General features: G+C 34.9%; 1 protein-coding gene across 2 annotated transcripts; it reads right to left on the reverse strand.

Moving 5' to 3' along the window:
• Positions 1-772: 772 nt before the first annotated feature.
• Positions 773-21,579, reverse strand: LOC117329795 (SH3 domain-containing protein 19-like). Of its 2 annotated transcripts, none has more exons than XM_033887946.1 (14): positions 21,461-21,579; positions 19,846-19,986; positions 19,282-19,405; positions 18,162-18,289; positions 16,177-17,700; positions 15,180-15,254; positions 14,509-14,593; positions 13,726-13,784; positions 12,415-12,569; positions 11,214-11,336; positions 10,334-10,792; positions 9,703-10,093; positions 8,252-8,361; positions 773-7,542 (listed from the first exon to the last, which is right to left on the reverse strand). In XM_033887946.1, exons 1-14 carry the CDS (start codon positions 21,546-21,548, stop codon positions 7,426-7,428), a joined length of 3,579 nt encoding a protein of 1,192 aa, XP_033743837.1. In that variant the 5' UTR covers positions 21,549-21,579; the 3' UTR covers positions 773-7,425. The 2 variants fall into 2 exon arrangements, with proteins under 2 accessions (XP_033743837.1, XP_033743835.1); XM_033887944.1 differs by having other exon boundaries at positions 9,661-10,093.
• Positions 21,580-21,602: the final 23 nt, after the last annotated feature.

The raw sequence follows: 21,602 nt of genomic DNA on the forward strand, positions 1-21,602 counted from the left end.
GAACCAGTCGTCTCAGTCATAAAAATGCTGACCACTCAGCAGGAGTAGCAATACCATTTATAGGTCATATGACCCGAAGGGTCAGGGGTCAGGTGACTTTTAGCCATCGTGCTCTGTTCGTCGTCGTCCACTGTTTAGCTTTTACATTCAAAACGCTACTCCTTCTTAACCCCAAAGTAGATCACTGCCAAATTTTTATGTGAAACATCATTGAGGGAGGGCGATCATATTTTATATAAATGAGGCTGGTCCTACCCCTGGGGACAGAGGGGCAGGGTCCAAAAAGGTGAACTTTGCTGAAATTTTGCTTTAAACCCTACTCTTTTAAACATTAGTGGATTACAACCAAATTTGGTGTGAAACATCCTTGAGGGAAGGCATTCCCATATTTTATATAAATGAAACTGGGTGACCCTTAGGGTCAGAGGGCTAGGGCCTAAATAGGGAATTTTTGGCCTTAAAACCCTACTCCTTCCTAACCAATTGGTGGATTACAAGGGGACATAACCCAAAGTCTTCATCACGGTGCTCAAATAAAGGGATAGAAAAAAAACCCCAAAAAAACGGAAAGCAGAGAAAAGACAAGATCCCAAATTTAGTCGCCTCTTACCAATCATACAATGGGGATAGCAGGCACAAATCTTATGCCCTATACCTACCAGTGTGAAATAAATATACTCAAGGTCTCTTTCATGAACTTGTCTTTATAATCAAAATATTTCACATTCATTCTTGAAGTAAATATTATCTGTGATAATTACAAACAAATATATCATCTTTATCAAATGTCAGTTTATTAACAAATAGCATAAAGCAGCAAAAATATCCAATATACTTGTGTATATAATAAATATTAATAATCTGTGAATCAGTTACCATATAAAATAATGTTACCATTAATTACATTTGTAGTTCATATTAAAAACATGCATATCTCGGTCATAAAATAGCATAGCAAATATATATACATGTACAAATAATTACTTTAGGCCTATGGTAGCAGTTGTGTCTAACATCCCTTAACATCTCCTTGAAGAGTGCATCTTCATTTTATAAATTAAATGGACAGCTAAGGTATTTATCTTGTAAAAAGCCCAGGTGGCAAAGCTGTACACTTCGACTCAAAATGCAAGCTTATTGCAAGACAATATGAAATAGCATAGTTAGCATTTTCACTGATCTGCAATAGATGTGGGTGTGCTTATTATAAGACATGGGCTTGTTGTCAGACAAGGACCTTTTTTCAGACATTGGCTTATTGTCAGGCAGGGGCTTATTGCCAGATATGGACTTTCTGTCAGACATTGGCTTATTGTAAGACCGGGGCTTATTGCCAGATATGGACTTTCTGTCAGACATTAGCTTATTGTAAGAACGGGGCTTATTGTCAGATATGGGCTTATTGCCAGACATGGACTTATTGTCGGACAGTGGCTTATTGTCAGGCAGGGGCTTATTGCCAGATATGGACTTTCTGTCAGACATTAGCTTATTGTAAGAACGGGGCTTATTGCCAGACATGGACTTATTGCCAGACATGGACTTATTGTCGGGCAGGGGCTTATTGCCAGATATGGACTTTTTGTCAGACATTGGCTTATTGTAAGACGGGCTTATTGCCAGATATGGACTTTTTGTCAGACATTGGCTTATTGTCAGACTGGGGCTTATTACCAGACATGGGCTTATTACCAGATAAATATGCAATATATCACAACGATTGGGACTTTTGTTTATTTGATCATGCAATTCTATAAAATTACAGGAAATTTGAGGCAGACGAAAAAAGAATTTTGCCAAGATGGCTGGGATTGAGACCTCTATCATTGTAAATGAAAATAAAAGGTTACATAGCCAACTTTGTTCACATACTTTGTGTTTTACCTTGTTTTGAAATCTTTGTACATGGTCAAATGGGATAACAAAAGTGATAATATACACTACATGTCACTTTAAGCTTGTCCTTTATTAGTGTAAAATAAATATCAGTATTTTTTTTCTCAAATTGACAAAAAATAGGCAAGCAATTGCAATTTTAAAATTAAATTATTAAATTTCAAACAACCAAATATTTAAAAAAAAGTTTGTAAAATGTTTTAAAGAAAATTCCCTCAAATCTTATCCACAACCTAGTACAAAATTTTGTTTTTATTTATATCAAAATTTGATTATGGTAAGTAATATAAACATGGATTATAAGTAAATAGTCAGAGTACAGTAAACATGTTTTTATCATCGATTTACTTCATGATCATGAGTGATAATAAGCAATACTATATATACTTATATTACCTACATAGATACATACCATATATTGATTTTTGACATGGTGATATCTACAAATTTGCATACATTAATTATTAATGGCAGTATTTTTTTTTATGTATGTTAGATAGATCTTAATAAGGAGGAATACATGTGTAATTTTATTTTGGGAAAGAATCAGTAAAATTGAATTTAATAAAAAATATCCTGATTTACAATTTATACTGTAATTCACATATTCTAAAGTATTCATGTAGCAGAGCATATGATTAATCAAATTTAAATCAATACCTCTGCTAGGGGTCGAACCCCGGACCTCTGGCTTGCTACATTATGTAGTCTTATGCTCAACCAATCAAGCTAAAGAGAAGATCTTTCTAGCCAAGCGGAATATTGCGGCTAGTATTTACCAGGGTTAAATACTTCTTCTCCAGGAAAGAACTTGTCCTCAAATTTTTGCACGTGTAATGGCAATGCTTGTGGAGCAATGGCATGTATTTTTCCTGAGTTTCCTATACATGGGCGCCAATTTAACAAAGTGTGTGATTAAACACTGCCTCCGCTAGGGATCGAACCCGGGACTTCTGGCTTACTAGTCTTACGCTGAACTGATCAAGCTAAAGAGAAGTGCTCACTAACCAAGCGGAATATAGGAGTTAGTATTTACAAGCGCTACACACACAAAAGTAAACAAAATGAGCTTGGATTCAAAACACTTTGCATAGTGAAATTGATAGTTATTTTCTTGTGTTTATTATTCAAGGCAACTCTTTTCCTACAAACAAAGTAATAAAAAAAATATGAGTTTATATCTTCTCTGTTCCCCAAGTAAAAAGAATATAATTAATTATATAGTTTTAATTTCCTATTAGATTCTATCATATAAAAGTAAATATTGGGACAATTTAGAAATTCTGCAAATAATCCTAGATTTTCTATATCTTCTTTACCCACACAAAAAGGTAACGACAGATTCTTGGTAGGTTGGTTATGTGTTATCACCAATGTGACTGTTTATATAACTAGGTCTTGACTCATTGACGATGGTTTGTGTTCTGTCTAAGTGTTAATTGGGTTCATTGCCCCATTAACAGCCAGGGTCTTATTGAGGCAGGGTTTCCTTGTACTAGTAGCTAGTGACTACCACACTGAACAACATACGGGCCTCAAAGGCCCGTTGCATGTTATCCAGAGCAAAAATGGGAAGGTGTCTTGCACAAGGACATAACCATGACAGCACAGACTAGCCAGCTTCTCGACTTTCTGAGAAAAACCGCCACCACTGGTGTCATCAGCTTATTTATAGGAAAGGCCATGATTACAAGTACCTCTGTGACAGAGATGAAAACAGCATATCAAAGAGCCGCATCTAGAAGCATATCGAGACAAAAAGCATCTGAAAAAACTATGATTTACAAGCATTTTAGTGACATATGTATATCTATGATTAGCTAAATGTGACAATGACATTTCTCAAATGCAAAAATAAATATGCGAGATTTTTAAATAGTGTACAAAATATATGATAAGCTATCTTCAGATTGACCAGAAAGTTGTCTTGTAAGGTATGTTTAGAATATATAGCAGTATATAAACTTTTAACTTTACATTGTATACAAGCAGTCACATGAATGAAGGCACCAAAATAGGGCAGGATTGTTATCATCACAAATCATCAGATTTAAAAACAACCACGGCAGCTTAGAGTGAAATCTCATTTTACCAAACATTTCTTTTTTCAATTTCAACACTGTAAATTTGGACATCATTTATGGTCCCAAAAGTCCTCTTTTTATGCTTTTTACTTTAGAGACTCTCACATTGTTTTGTCTGATAAGTAGTATTAAAACTACTTTCACTTTACATATAGATTACACGTTAGAAAATATTTCAGTATGTTTCCCATTCTAGTTAGTAAAACAACTTTCAATTTACATATAGATTATACATTGTACATTAGAAAATATTTCAATATGTTCCCAATTCTAGTTTGTAATAACAACTTTCACTTTACATATAGATTACACATTAGAAAATATTTCAATATGTTCCTAATTCTAGTTAGTAAAAACAACTTTCTCCTTACATATAGATTACACATTAGAAAATATTTCAATATGTTCCCAATTCTAGTTAGTAAAAACAAATTTCTCCTTACATATAGATTACACATTAGAAATATTTCAATATGTTCCCAATTCTAGTTTCACAACTTTAACTTTACATATACTGGTAGATTGCACATTAGAAAATATTTCAATATGTACCTTATTCGAGTTAGTAAAAACAACTTTTACTTTTATGTAAACAAGAAATATTTCAACATTTTTTTCAGCTCATATTTCTTCAGCAAATTAATACTTATATAAATCAGTAATTAATAGAATAGTTAGAGACATTTTAGTCACATTAATAAATCACTTTAATTACATATAAGTTAGCACTTTTTAGTAAAATTTTAATAATTCAACAATACCAAATAAAAACAGAAAACTTAAACATCCAAAAAACAAATTCAAACAGATTATCACAAAACTGTTAACACATATATCATTTTACAACATTTTTCAAAAAGAATATTTTTGCATAATTTGCAGTCAATACAATCACAATGAAAATACTTTTAAAGGATGCTAAAGTTTCATTTTCTAGCAATTTTTCAGCTGGAATAAATTTATTGAAGGAATCTCAAATGAGTTCATTACATATAAATTTCCACAAAACTCACATCATTTTATTTCAAATATTTCACTTAATAATTTTTTGATCCACTAATTAAAGAGTAACTTTAATTTCACTCCCTAGCCATCAGTTGATAACAAAACATTCACATTTTGATATTAATCTTCAAAATCAACAATGGATCGTTATTCAAAATGGTTATTATTATCATCTTTTCACTAAAAGTGTTTGTTTTTGAAAACAATCTTTTGACAGATTTCCTTGACATATATTCAGTCTATGTAATTTTCAAATAATTTGGATATTAATTTTTCTAATTCAATTTTATGTATGGTAATTTTCATATAATTTCGATATGAATTTTTTTATTCCATTTCAAAAATGGTAATTTTCATATAATTTTGGTATTATTTTTTCTGATTCAATTTTGAAAATGGGAATTTTCTGTTTCAATTTTATAAATGGTAATTTTCATATACCCTGGTAATTTGGATATAAATTTTTATGTTTCAATTTTTTTTATAAATGGGAATTTTCATATAATTTGGATATTAATTTTTCTGTTTTAATTTTATAAATGGTAATTTTCATACAATATGGATATTAATTTTCCTGATTCAATTTTATAAACTTTTAAAAGTAGATATCACATGAGCTAATATCTGCTTGGATTTCAAACTCACAAAAAAAATATTTTTCATAAATGCAAACCTCTATAAAATGAACATGTACATCTAAAAATATTCAGGATCCTTCAATATTAGTTTAAGCCATCAACTCTACTCTGTAATATCAAAACTGGGTCACGTATAAGGCAGCCATTATATTTTTCATTTATTGGACTCTACATGTACATGGTTGGACTGATTGGACAAGAGTTGTTCCTGTGTGAAGTAAGAACAGACCTATAGTGATTTGAAGTTATTTTCAGACGATCCTTGACAAAGACTCTCAAGGCCGGTATTAACATTTTCATACCAGTCTAATGATTCATCATCTGAAATGTTTCAGTAAAAAATAGATGAACCACATTGACTGCATTTACCAACAGGCTTCTAACAACCAGTAAAAAATTCTGATAATATCAAAAAATAAATTGCATCTTTTGTGCTGGTATTTTATTTTTTAACTCCTTGTTAAAATTCCTAGTATAATAATAAATTCATACACTTACAACTGTTTTTAAATGTAATCTTACAGAAAAAATGACCTAAATTTCCTTGAAAATTGACCTTAATTTCCTTTAAAATATTAATTAACTAGAAAATGTCCCCACTGTCACTGACCTTGTTTAAAGTTTGACCAAAATCTGTCAATGAAGTTGCCAAGTGTTCTCTTTGAATAGAGAGGTGACTAGACTTGACAGGATGTGATGTGACGGGATGGACATTGGCATCACCATATGCTCCGATCCCACCTCACCTATTGTACACCTTCACTAGCCAAGCCTTCTGATTACGTTTCACTCCACGGACGTTCCTGGAGTGAAACGTAATCAGAAGCCTTAGCTAGCGAAGATGCCCGTTTTATGGCAGGGGCATAATTACAATATTTACACAATGTGTATCAAAAATATGCACCTTGTTGAAAATATACATCGAAAAAAATTCTGAATCAGATACAAATTTCAGTTTTCTTATTTCTTCAAACCAGACTTGCAACACAAAAAGTAGATGTGCACATGCACCAATAGCAGTTCAACAGATATGGTAATTAAATTACCGTAACAACCTAAAAGACAACAAACTTACATAAAACTACACCAAGGCAATTTAATATCAATAAAATTTGAAATTCCTTTTTATCAAATCACATTTTCATCATACACCTAAATTACATGTAGAAAAATCACATTGTGTTGTACACAGACTCATTATCATAATTTTTCCATAATGAATGATCAATAATTTCATAACTTTTTGTCAGAATAAATAAATTGTGTCATAGAAAGTGCACCTCCTGAGGAAAAAACTATCACAGTTTCCTTTGTTGAATTTTCATGAAGCAGTAATTAGAAGATGTTGAATTTATGATGAATATTCATTAAATATATTCATGATGTTGAATATTCAAAGCATTTTACAGTCATGAATATTAATGAGTAAATAGCAATGAAAATGCAAGTTGACATTTGAATGACTGCAGGTCCTATAAGTCGCCAGTATTTTACTCAAGGATTTTCTTTGCATTCATATCTCAATAAATGCCAATGAAACCATGAAAACTGTATGCTTTAACCTAGTGATGAGTCGTTATCAAGTCGATAGTGCAAAAACTTCATACAGGCAAGAATTTAAAAAAATTCTGACAATGACTTTCAACAAACACTAGAGGTTGGATGTTGAAGAAATGTCACAAGAGAAACATTGAGGGTCAGAAAACGTGCACAACACATTTCTTTTTTGATGTCAAACAAAATGACTGTTATTTTCTGGTCTTTTGGTTTGTTCAGAGGGGGGGTTCGAGATTAATCAAAAATTATGATTCTGGCTCCACAAATGCTACAGGAAACATTCCACGTTGACCATCATGCTCTCCCCATCTCCAGTCTGCAGCCTCCGAAACAAAATCACCTAACAGAATACGATCACCGACCTGAAACCACAAAATATGCATTAATGTATGAATACGATGTTCCAGTGACAAGCAATGTAGAAGATGGGGCCCAGACCTTTTTTTTATGACGACCAAATGTAGGTCAGAGTGACCCACTTTTGACACATGACAACTAAAATTTAATAATGACTTAGTGAGCCCATGCACCATTATATGTATGAAGTTTCAGTGTCAAGTGGTTTAGGAGATAGAGCTTGGACAAACTTTCTCTTTAATGTAAGTCAAATGTCAAAATGTAGGTCAATGTGACCTACTTTTGATATATGACACACAATCCCACCTAAGTGATCCTCACGCCCCATGAAGTTCCTGTGTCAAGCAATGTAGGAACCTGGACAAGATAATGTGCAAAAAGATGGAGTGTTTAACTAACCAATCAGAGCTGGGTAAAATACAGGTGAGTGTTTGACTGACCAATCAGAGCATGGCACAATATGTACAATATCACACTACAGGTAGAGTACAGGATAGTGTCTAAACTGACCAATCAGAGCACAGCATGTACATGTACAATTCGTAGTACAGGTAAAATATTGGCAGGCGTTTGACTGACCAATCGGAGAACAGAACACTAGTGCTGCTAATTAACCTAGCAGTGATGAGACTAAGGGATACTAAAAGCAAGGAAATTATCTAACATTACGAAACTACCCTTTAAAATTATAATTTTAACAGCAGATTTTCCTACCTTCAGATTGAGTTCATTCGATTCTACTGCATCAAAGTTATACAAAGTTGTTCCGTATTGTGTTGGGAGTTTATCTTCTGTCGGTGTGTCTGGTGGTGGATTAATTTTACCTTCAAACAAAGCAATTGAAAAAATCTATTAAGCATTGATGTCAATTTTTTTTAGTTTCAATGGGGTATGAAACAAATTTTGTTTGCAAACTGTATGAATCCGCATAGCGGATTCTTACAGAAGTTTGCAAACAAAATTTGTTTCATACCCCGATGAAACTAAAAAATAATTGTCATCAACGCTTATAATTTATTTTTGAAAATGATTTTCTAATTTAAAACATGTTTTATGTACAATTTTACTGGTTTTAAATGGGATTCTTTTTCTCAAATCAATACGCAACGTCAATTGTCGTATTGTGACGTCACATTTTTCGCGCCATTCTCGGAATTTCTTTCATAGAAGAATGAAAAGAATTTTTCGACCAATCACATTTGAGTATTTACCATGAAAACAGAGAAAAATTAATTATTGTATTATGAAATCCATAAAAACGAAAGAATTTTTTTATTACTTATGATATCATATAATAACATAAAAAATGACTAGGGATGCTTTTAATTAATATACAACAACTCATGTCACAAATACATCATTTTTACATATCATGAAAATATCTATCACATGATATAAGTAAAGCCTGTTAAAACATGCAATATAGCCTTAACTCATTAATACATGACTGTGTTAAATACACTGCAAGGATTAAATAATTAAATGATGTAATACACAAACTGTTTGGGTCGAAATCGGTCTGTCTTACTTAGAAATTGACAAATAGCTTCTGCATATGACTGAAAGCACCTAGCATTGGTGTCACATTGAATGCATTAAATGGGTTTAATATCTTTAACAATCAAACCCTTGTTAGCAATTATAGTGACGATAAATACAGTTTATCATGTGTTTAATTGTTGTATCTATATCTATATTTACATTTACACAGTACAAAGCCTTGCCGTGGCGATGTTCAACATAGTACCAAAATGATAGCCATATCAACAATTTTTCTCAATCAGAATCCTTGCTATGTTTGATCCATTTGTGGCACATAGCGAAGCATTTGCATGACATTGATCAAAATGGCGCAACAATGACGTCATGTGATCTTGACTGCATCTATCCACTCCTAGATGCAGCCCAGAAAATTGAATGTGGCGCTAAATGTAAATGTTTAAACCTGTGTTGTAACAAATGAAGGATTTTTTTTTTAATAAATCCTGTCGAATCAAATTAAGGGAAACGTGTTATTAAAAAATTCAATATGACAGAAACATGAACATACTAAAATCCACTTTTGTAGGATAAGAACTTGTGACTTCTACAATCTACAATGATATTGATCGGACCCTTCTTACCTGGATTTTTCTCCTCCTTTTCTACGATTGGACCCTCCTTACCTGGATTTTTCTCCTCCTTTTCTACAAAGTTTGATGGAAAAATTCCACATTTGTCATTTAGCTTTCCTCGACACCAATCGGAACCGAGATTCTCAAGGATTTGGATCCTATCCCCTTCAGAAAAACTTAACTCATCATCAGCTTCACCACTAAAGGAATGAAGTGCAACACAGTATGTACAGTCAGACAAGGGCAGATCACTCTCATGTCCCACCAAACTTTCCTCCTTAATTACATTCTGGGATACATTTTTCACATCTGGTTGAAAAGGTGGAAGATTGTTTGGAATGGGATCAATAAAATTAGCCGGGAATTGACCACGTTGCTCTTGGTGTTGTCCATATAACCATTCATCGTTAACGATTCCGATTACCTGCACTTTGTCACCGGCCTGAAAGAGACAAACATCTTTCTTGTATATTCTTTTATAAAAATAATACTTCACAAATAATTCATTTCTTAAATTTCTACAATATATATGTACTGACATAATATTACCTAACCGTATTCAACCAAGTACCAGGCAAGGGCTGAAATTCAAGAGCTTTTCATATTAGTACGAAAAAGTATACATGCATTTGTCGATAAACTAATAACTGCCATTAAACGTAGATTCTGTCATAACTCTTACTTTTAACGGAAGGTCCCCTGGATCAGATCCTTCAAAGTCGTACATCACCGTGGAAACAGGAAATTCAGAGGATGGCTGTAGTTTTGATTCTCCCGCGAAATGATCCGATGGTGAATTTCCAGAAACTTCTGCTCTCTGCAGAGGTTGGTTTGGTTCTTCCTTTTTCTTTAATGGCAGATCTTCGATGATTTCTACATATACTAAGGGAAATGATCCTGTTCGTCCATTTATCTCCCCTTCTGCCCACTCGTCACCGATTTTCTCCAGCAGGCGAATATAATCTCCTTCCTCAAACTGAAGGTCGTTTTCTCCTTCACCCTCAAAGTCAAACCGAGCACAGCACCTCGGGCCACTACCAATCGTATCAGGTTTAACTGATGACTGTGGATTGTTATCGTAATCGTCGTCTCCCCAGGCGGCAATAGGTTCGGTAGTAATACCCGGACCTACAGGAGGGGACTGGAACACAACAGGAAAATATATACATCTTTTGTCAGCCTGGACTCAATCATTATGTAATCTTAATAATCAAGAGTATGTAATTTGACCTTAGCCATCTGATTTTAGGGTGGTCGGTTGGCACAGTGGTAACACACTTGCCTTTCACCTAGGGGGCTGGGGTTTTGATTCCGTGATCGAATGTGAATAGGTATGGAGGTCACCTGCTGAGCCAAATAGGTTTTCCCCGGGTTCTGCTCCCCCCCCCCCCCCCCCCCCCCCCCCCCCCACCAAGACCCCTAATGCACTTCAATCCAAGCGAACAAGCGTGGTTGATATAAGATGATATAACTTGTTTCGCAATTGATGTAAAATAAATAAAATTTACAATTGATCTTATTTTGAACATTACGTATACCCTACAGTGGCATTCATTACAAACCTGGTTGAGTAGAGGAACAACAACTTGTACAAACTCGACAGGGAAGATTCCTTCGCGGTCATCAACCCTCCCTCGCATCCAAGACTCGTCCAGTTGGCTGACCAACAACACTCTGTCTGCAGCCTGCATAAAATGTACAGACCTGTGTTAGAATCTATTGACATAATCACAGAGGGAATTTTTGTGTTCGTTTTTTAATATTGGCGTTAATCTTTAATGATTTCCTATAAAATATATAAATGAAATGTTCACTTCTGATATTACAGACTCTTTAAGAGTCCATTATTGTGACAGTAATGTTATCTTCATAGAGATTACTTACCGTATTTAACATAATAAGCACACTATGGGCTTACACACAGGGGCTTGGCAGGATTTTCCAAATGATAGTCCATATATACATATATATTTATAGTCACTATAATACATATATATGAACTGTCATTTGGAAAATCATGCCAAGCCCCTGTGGGCTTACACAACACAAAAGAGATTTGCTTAATAAAATCATGTACATCTACATGGAAATTCTTCATGTGAAGTCTGTGCCGATTCCCCCCCCCCCCGCCCCTTTTGCCTATCTTATGTAGGGAAAACAATCCTTTGGTTAAAGTCTTTGGTTAAAGGGACATTCCTTCGTTTCAATAAAGTGTATGTCACCAAAATGAAATTTAATGGGAAATGTGTATTTTTCCTAAGAAGTAAAAGCTATAATCGTTTAAATTAATATGGCAGTTTTACTCTCAAGGCAAACCAAAGTGCTTCAAGTATTAAATCATAAAAGTTCTCAATTTGACCTGAAGTATCACTAATTACCACAAAGGCAGATGGTATTTGTGTACGAAACGTCATTTTACTGTACATTTCGGCGTTACTGGTAGGCACAAAAACTCATATAATCCTCATTTAGCCATTTATTTTATCAATAGAAACTTTGCACATTTCTGATGTACAAACGAAGGAATGCCCCTTTAATAGTCTGAATAATTTATAAGCAGATCATTGAGGTAAGAAGCTTTTAACAATCCAGAGTCTTTAGTTACTAAGATACTTAAGAATAAATCAGCAGATCAGTGAGGTAAGGGCCTTTTTATATTTTTCAATTAATGCACCCATCCTCTATCCTTGATGACAGTATTATACACTCTGAAAATTCAGGCTGTAAAAATTCTAGATAAAAAGTGAATTCCATTTGTCTTACTTTGAAGGATAGATCCCCATCATGTACCCCATCGAAATCGTGTAGAGCTACCCCATGTGGCACCCCAGCCATGTAGTGGTACAGAGGGTGGCCGGGAGTGGGGCGGGGCGGAAGGTCGGGTGGCAACGAGGTCTTCCCAAGTGGCTGTGGCAAGCCTACAAAGTAAGGGAACTAAATTAACTGTATGTACATGTATGTATAATAAATGCAAGAGAAATTGACTGTGGCAGACCTACAACTTAAGGAGGTATGCTATCTAAGACAAAGAATGTTTGAAAGAGTAATCTCCCTTCAAATTTTAATTGGCATTGTGTAGCAACCAACTGTGTAAACAAACTTTATTTGACACACTCAAATTTTAGCGCAAAACAAAATTAAAACTGATTAGCGGAATGATTGATTACTACAATTAACCAAATTATAATTTAGAGGAATACTTTCAGCCAAGAAACCACTAAAATACATATGTTTACAGTAAATCAAAAAGGGGATTATATGTCACTGGTAAAGTTCAACAGTATGAATTAATCATATTCTGCATAAATTCCTTCAAGTTAACAGAAAGTTAGCAGTTTATAAATCTTGAAATATAATTGTACATGTATAAATTTTCAAACACTAAATACAGAAAACTTTCACTACCGGTTATCTTTCAATCTATCCCAACATTAAAAAGATGATTTTGAGAATGTAGAGAAAGTTTCCTCAAATAAGCCCCCCTCCCCTAGAGTAAAGGTTTAGCACTGTATTTACCCTTGAATAAGCCCCCCCCCCCCCCTCCCCCTAAGTTAAGTACCCCGGTACCATATTTCTCCTTAAAAAAACCCTTCTCCCTTGGTGTAAAAGTTTAGTACTGAATTTCTCCTCAAATAAGCCCCTTTCCCTAATGTAAAAGTTTAGCACTGTACTTATCCTCAAATAAACCACATCCCCCAGTGTAAAAGTTAGAATGAAAATTTGGTGAGGGCTTATTTGTGAAACTCTTTTTGCTTACTATCTTAAAATTGCTGATTCTGCATTAATTTGTTTATAAATTTTGAAATATTATTGTACATACATATATACATGTATTCCAATACTTAATACCAAAAAACTTTCACAATCGATTATCTTTTTCCATCTCTCCCAATAAGAAAATTTTCAGAATGTAGAGAAAATTTCACATTTCCTTACTGAACACATCTTTTAAAGATATGAATTTTCATGTTACAGAAGAACTATTTTTGTTAAAAGTTTCATGGGTTGAAAAACATCTCTTATACAGTACAATGACCAAATTTGGAAAAGATCGCTAATTTACATTTTACTCACTCGTTCGCCTCATGGAGGCTGGTCTAGGTGGCTGTGGTTTTTCTGGTCTGTCATTGCTCCTGATATTGAAATAAAATTATTTAAGCGTTTGAATTCCTTAAATTAAAAGAGATCCATGTGTCTGCAATTGTCTTCTCGAGCAAAATCAGAACATTGAGAAGTCAGTTTGTATGACAAAATTTTATACATTTTTTTTCTTACAAATGATACTGAAGTTAGGAAACATAGTAGCTGAGTATACATATGCTAAATATCCAGTAACAGCCTCTGGATGGAGACCATTACAGATTAGAAATATTTTTTAGTGGAAATTCTTCTGTACTGTAATATGCATGGTTGGGCTTCTTCTGCCTTGCATGGGCTTATTACCAGGCATGGGGGTTATTGTCGTATTTATTTGAAAGTGCATAATCACATAAAATTTCAGAAATTTCACAATTTTGGATTAAAATATTATGAAATGATCTCTGAAAATAAAAGGGTGAATAGACAGCAGACAGACAAACAAAGGGAGGGAGGGAGGGGGGACAGATGGATAGACAGCAGACAGACAAACAAAGGGAGGGAGGGAGGGGGGACAGATGGATAGACAGCAGACTCTGACAAGTCATTAAGACTGTAGATATTTTAGCTGAGGCAACACATACTAAGGTTCTGTAACAATTTTTAATTTTTTAATTCAGAAGTATGCATTGTGAATCAAATCAACCATAAATAATTATATAAATAATGTTAACCATGGTACAAGTTTCAGATGGTGAACTGACAAGTCTCTAACCTTACCTAGAATTTACTTTACTGGGAGAAACTGCTGGAGGACGTTTTGGAGCCAAGGTAGGAGATGGTTTTCCTTCTTTACTCTCATTACCTGAAATAAATACAGGTAATTCAAAATATTAAACATTCAATAATTCCTTTCTCCAACTACAAACAGGGTTTTCATTGTGTATTTTTATAAATGGGGTAATTTTCAAATTAAATGCAGACCCACTGTATAATTTAAAACAACTTCCTAAAATGAAGAGAAACAAGAGGCCCATGGGCCTTAACGGTCAACTGAGTTGTTAAAGTCTTTGATTTTAGCATATTTGACCCCTGTAACCTTGAATGAAGGTTAAGGTCATCCATTTGTACCAAGTTGGTAGCCCTTCATCCAGCATGCTGCAGATTCAATATCAGCTAGGTCCCTAGGACTGTTGGTTATTGAAAAGAAGTTTAAAATGTACATTGTTTATGCTGGACGACACCGGGCAAAAGGCCATCGCAATAGGTCAACCCAGACTTCATCTCAGGTGACTTAAAAAGTTAGTTTTGTCCATGTAACAAATAACCATTTCAAGTCCTTATAAACCAATTCATCACAGCAACATAGCTGTCTCAAGAACACATCTGTACGATAGGTGAATTATATTTGATATTGGAACAATCACCATTTAACCTTCCATTTCTGTTACCTTCAGATCCTCCTGGGGTTGTCAGCCTCTCTCTGGGTGAAGGAGGAGGGGGCCGGCCTAAAGGAGGCTTTGAAGCTGTAAAAAATGAACCGTTTTAATATGTATCTCCATGTTTATCCTACATTACACAGGGCTCAATGTGGATATTATTACCAGGTGGCCTATTTGGCTCCCAAGTCATACAATCTAGGCGCCAATTGGAAAAGTTAGTTGCCTGGCCTAGTCGTCTTAAATAGCAAAAATTTTTTTTTTAGATCAGTATAACATCTCTCTGAAACTTTTTTCGATTGTGAACATCATTTTAGCATTGACTGCAACCTTTGGAAGATTAACCAAATGGCAATTTTACAACAATGTTTTTAGTAGCCATGCAGGCCTTATAGGTCGCAAAAGGTGAATTCAAGGCGCCATGGCCACTAAAATATGCGCCACATAGTGGTGATCTCCGAACATAGAGGTTGGCTTAATAAAGGGCAGTGGCATTGCACTTGTAAGCATATCTAATGAACCTGTGAAAATAGATTGGGGAGGGCTTATTACCAGGTACATGTATGTGCTTATTGCTGTAATATTCTGTAAAGGTACACATTTTAGCAGTAATCTTATTTTAGCGCTTATTGCAATATGGAAGCCTTCAGCTAAATTATGATTGCGCTAATTGCACTTTCTATATACTGTTTGTATATGAAATAGATTTGGCTTGCCATTTCATCAATGCACTATAATCTGTTGAAATTCAAAAAATTTGCTAAAATTTGAGGGTGCCAAATAAAGTATGTTTAGAGCAAATGTTTTCATTTGATAATAATGTATACGTAAATATATGCAGTAGGCATTTTTGTAAAATCTGTTCTCTATAAACTGAAATACGTTCTACATTAAGAAATCTACATTTTCCGTACTAAATGTATTTAATGGAATAAATACCACAACTTTCTGCTTTAGATGTCATAATTTGTCCTTATATACCATCAAAATAAAAAATTTTTGTACATACTCCCTTGCTTGGCAACAAGTCTTTGATCAAAACTTGTCGGTCTAGGAGGCGGGGCACCCCCTTGAGGTTGTGGAGGTCTGTTCGGATTGTCCAATTGTAATTCCGTATCAATCACTGCAGACTTGGGCCTGGTATCCGGGGCTGCAGGTCTGCTAGGCTTCATTTCCTCAGAATCTTTACTGATTTTTATCCCCGGTGGTGGAGGCCGTCCAATAATCTTTGGCTTATGACCTGATTCACCTTTTTTATCCGGAGTCTCGTGAGTGATATTGGACCTAGATGCTGGTTTTGGTCTAGGGTGATCTGTATTTAAAACTGAGCTATTTTCCTCACTTTTACCACTAGAGGGCAGACTAAACCCATGTGGAATTCCTGCGATCGAAACTGGCCGTTTATTGGGTAGTGGTGGTGCTTTATTGTTTTTATTGACTAGAAGATCATCAGCTGTCGATTTTACACGCCGCTTAACCTCAACTACATTTGAACTCTCCTCTACTTTCTTATCTTCCTTCACAATGTCTTTATCGTCTTCGTCACCAGACGAGTTGGTGCTCAATCGTTTTGGTTTTGATGGAGCACGGATAATAGTTGGCCTTTTTGAGGTCTTCATTGCTTGGGTTATAGGTTTAGAAACCTCTTCAGTTGCTTTATGCACGTCTTGGCCATGCTGTGGTCCAGACAATTGTTCTGAAGAAGAAGTCTCTACAGGGGAAACCACAACTGATGTTGGGGTAGAGGATACAGAAGATGATGTAGATGATTCAGTAGGAGAGGTAATACTAGGCTTGCTTGGTTTGGGGAGAATGTTCGGTTTAGGTTTCGGTGTTAACGGAGGAGGCTTATTTCCCGTTATTTTCGGCACAATGGCCCGAGCATCTGTCTTAGATTCAAACTGTTTTATACTATCCGCTATAGACATAGACTTTGGTCTCTCCCTAGCAACTGGCTTAGGTCTTAACACAGGCGATACGCTCAATCTTTCGGAATTAACAACATTTTCATTTGTGTTATCTCCCTTTATATTACGTTCATCGCCACTAGATGTCACCAGTTTTGTTTCAGATGATTCCGACTCTTTCAGCTTCTGTACTGGACCTTTCTTCTGGGGTCGAATTATTGTTGGGCGAAGTGGCTTTTTAAACTGAGGTTGAACTGAAGGCGTAACATCATCAGAATTTGTCTCCCCTGGTGAGTTTGACTGCGAGTATGAAGACACTGGTTTCAATGGTACAATGAGTTCCTCCATATTTGATGTATCGTCTGGTCGTATAGAAATTTTTTCCTCTTGATTTGAGGGGGAAACTTTTTTATCTGATATTGACGATGAATTCCTTGCTGCTACCCGTGGACGGGGTGAAGGAGGAGGGTGAATTGCCGACGACGGAGGGGGACGACTAGGCAGTTGTTGCGGAATGGGAGGTGGTTTTCTGCTAGATTGAGGAGTATGTTTTTCTTCCCTCTCGTTGCTTTCCTGTTTTTTATCAGTACGAGGCGGTACTGCAGGCAATTTGCGTAGAGTCACCTCTAATATGAAAAGAAAAAAACAAAAAATAATTAAATAAATAAAAGTGATGCATCGTAAATGTTTGAGGTAAGTGTGATGATGACTTCAATACTTGAAACAAAAATCAACAAGAGATCCAGATGGTGGGCTAAAAAAAATAATGTGCAATTTTCAGGAACAAATTTGCAAAGCAACCACACTTTCTTATGTTCAGGGGCTGTGTAATCAAAATGCACTTTGTGCCTGTATCAGTCATTTTTTTTTTTTGTAATTGAACTTGAACTGAATTTTCTCCACATATTACCGTATTCATCCTGTAATAAATCCAATATGTCAACACAAAAACTCTAAAGAAGTGGTCTATTGCTACCATAGTCATCTTCAAATAAGTCCCCTCTGAGCTGAAAAATGAAAACTTTAAAACCAAAAATAAACATCATTCGTACAGAAAGTTAGAGCATCAAATCTACCTTGATCTTACCTGGGGATGGTTTTGATTGGCTAGTACTTGCAGCAGAAGAATTATTTGACTGGTTTAGATCTTTTGACTGGTCTCGGAACCCCACCTCGCTCATTGGTCTTGCACAAACTATTGTAATCTCTGGACGCCTGATATAAAATTGAATACAAGTCTGGTTAGCTTAAAAAGGATGCTTTTGGTAATATAGATAAGCTTGTAATACTTTAGAAAAGTATTTCAGAATGTGAATTGCCACGTGCTCACACCATGATGAAACTTTTTGATAAAGGTTTTAGAAAAAAACAACAACATTGAATGCTCAATTTTCTTGCAATTTTTAAAGGAAGCATGCATTGATGAAGTTATGATCACTGTCCTATGTAACCCCTCATAAAATTACTTATCTACCCTGAAATTTAAAGTATACGTTTTGGTATAACAAGAAACGAATATGCTCTTTGTTTGGCCTAGCTAATTAACAGTTAATTGCATTGTTCCCTCACTAAGTCAGTTTTTTTTTAAAAGAATTTTTCAGGTGAGTCCAGAACACCACTTCCAAAATTTTGATGTGTCCCAATACCAAGAGATATCTAGGGCACTCAAAATTTGAGTGAGTTTCACAGGAAAAGCATGAGTCGAGGACTCAAATATTTGAGCCCTACGCATCACTGTTTGGTGTAGTGCTTATATTAATCATGATGCATCAGGGCGACCACCTTTTAAAACTGAAACCATAATTCTATTAATAGATTGATGATTATGTTAATATTTTCCCTTGATTTTGTCAGTTTTCAGTTATAGAATTATAAGTTTGTTTCTACATCAATCAATATTCTGTGTTTGTTTGTGCAACTTGTCTGAGACATATAATATAGTGTTAATAATAATAATGGTACTGGATGCAGGCAAATGCCTGTATATTCAGATCAATTGTTCTTCAACGTGGATAAGTTCATCATTGTCTTTTTCATGGTTGAAAAAACATTCTGGCTGTCCCCAGTACTTATCCAGCGGGGCTGTGTATACATTTACACACCGGGATATTATAGCAAAGTCATACAGGATCTCGAACCCATCACAAAAAATACTAACACAAAATAGCTATGTTTTTTTGGGAACCTTGTATATATTTAAAACAAACTTTTTTGCTGCCATTTTGTCTCCAGATGAAGAAGCTGGCCGTGGAGGAATCTTGGTTTGTTCTGCTTTGAACCTGGTACTACTTTCCCTCATAGGCACAGGTTGTGAACTAGGCACAGATGTGGCTATGAAAGTAAAAGTAAAATTACCATGATAATTATTTGATATACATTTATTATTAATTATTTGGTATAATTATTGATGCCTACAACTTTAAACTAGACATAAAAAAAAATCAATTTGATTGTCCTATCAGACCTAGTTATTGAAACTGGTGCAAATTGATGTCTTTTAAAAAAAATGTATTTATTTTAATCAACTGACTTAACAATAGCTGATAACAATAAGGCAAGAAATTATTAAATGTATCTAAAATTAAACAAACTTTATGCTAAAGAAGAAACAAATTGTGCTATTGGAATGCCCTAGTAAGCGATAGTGGGGCTAACTGATGTCTTTTCAAACAAATTTTTAATCAAGATTTTATTATCTTTGAAAGATGATACACCATATATAACTCTGAGATAACATCAAAGCAATAAAATGAATTTTAGAAAAATATTACCAGGCGGTTTAGAAGGGGGCATTGGAGGAACCCTACCCCCGGGATCAGGGGGCTTTGGCAGCGCCCTTCCCCCAGGAATGGGCGGAGCTGGTCGGGAGGGAATCTTTGGGACTGACGAAATGGAAGGTGCTGGATCCATATCTAAAATCAAAACAAAATGATAAATGAGTGTATAGAAATCACTTTACATGAATGCATTTCCAAAAATAATTAAATCTTTATTATTTAAAATTTTCATCATATAGGCATAATTGCTCCCACAAAAATCAAATACATGTGTCTTTATATACAAAGTATATGTGGTCAAAAGCAAGGTCAATCCCAAAATATGCACTATATTTATCCTCTTATAAGCCCTGGGTCCAACACACAGATGTTGAGTCAAATTAGTTACATTGTAGTATGCTTACAGTACTAGCTACAAAAGGCATCTGTATACATAGTGTTAGCATTTTTACTAAAACTCAATAAACACAATAGACAAGGATGGTCTTATCAGCTTACTGCCAAGCAAGGACTTCAAATATGGGCTTTTTGTCAGATTTGGGCTTATTATCAGACATGGGCTTATTTTTAGGAATGTGCTTATTTTCAGATATGGGCTCATTATCAGACATGGGCTTATTGTCTGAGAAGGGCTTATTATCAGATATGCATGTGCTTATTTTCAGACAAGAGTTTACTGTCAGACATGGGTTCAATATCAGATATGGGCTTATTATCGGACACAGACTCATTATCAGCTATGGGCTCATTATCAGACATGGGCTTATTGTCAGACATGGGTTTATTGTCAGACATGGACTTAATAGCTTGCTGCCAAAGATTTTTTGTCATTGACATAGAACTCACATTGCTCTCTCATCTATTGCCACCTGATCATGTGATGCGATACCATGCATGGCCACCACAGAAATCACACGTTACTGTCACTTAAACTTTAACAACATATCTCCTCCCTATTAAATCCCCTTAATACTTTTGCCATCCTCATGTACTGCTATTTAGGTGCTTAAAAAAAACCCCCTAAATTACTGTAATTCCCTTGATAATATACCATTTTTGTCACATAAAGATACAGAAGGAGGATGTAAGTTTAAAGGCAAACTAATATATAGATCTATATTTAGTTGATAGTGCACAAGATTTACTTAGTAAACAATGTTTGTTTGTGTGTTGTTAATGTATTAAGTAAGAAACCATATTTTTTTTCAATATTTTGCACATGTATATAGGCCTATGTATTCATATCCATGTTACACTCCAAATAAAATAGGCTAAAATATATGCATTCATATGACATTAGACAAAATCGACTTATAATTACATTTTACACTAACTGAACTCAATTACACACACTGTAAATATACTAAAAATGTATGTCTTTAGAAAACACTGTGCAGCTGGTATAAATGAATGTCTTTACACTCGATCAACATGTAAGGATCAAATAAAAATTAAAAAGGAAAGACAGACTAGTCACTACAGTTGTATTCTGTTACAATCACCAGCTGATGTATCTAGTATTAGTCTGGATTATTCTAAATAAATAGTGAATCTAAATATAGCTATTTCCGTGAGTCATTAATTGTATATCAATGTAAGACATGTTTACCAGTGAATGTTGCCCCTGGTGATAAATCAGGAGATGGCCTCGGCGGTCTTTTCAGAGGAGGCTGGGGCGCAACTCCCCCTTCCGCCATCGTTGCTGCTTTTTTTAATGACAGATGGATGCTCAATTTGAAAATAGAGTGACC

This window comes from Pecten maximus, chromosome 6 (genome assembly GCF_902652985.1).
Source record: "Pecten maximus chromosome 6, xPecMax1.1, whole genome shotgun sequence".
Lineage (NCBI taxonomy): Eukaryota > Metazoa > Mollusca > Bivalvia > Pectinida > Pectinidae > Pecten > Pecten maximus.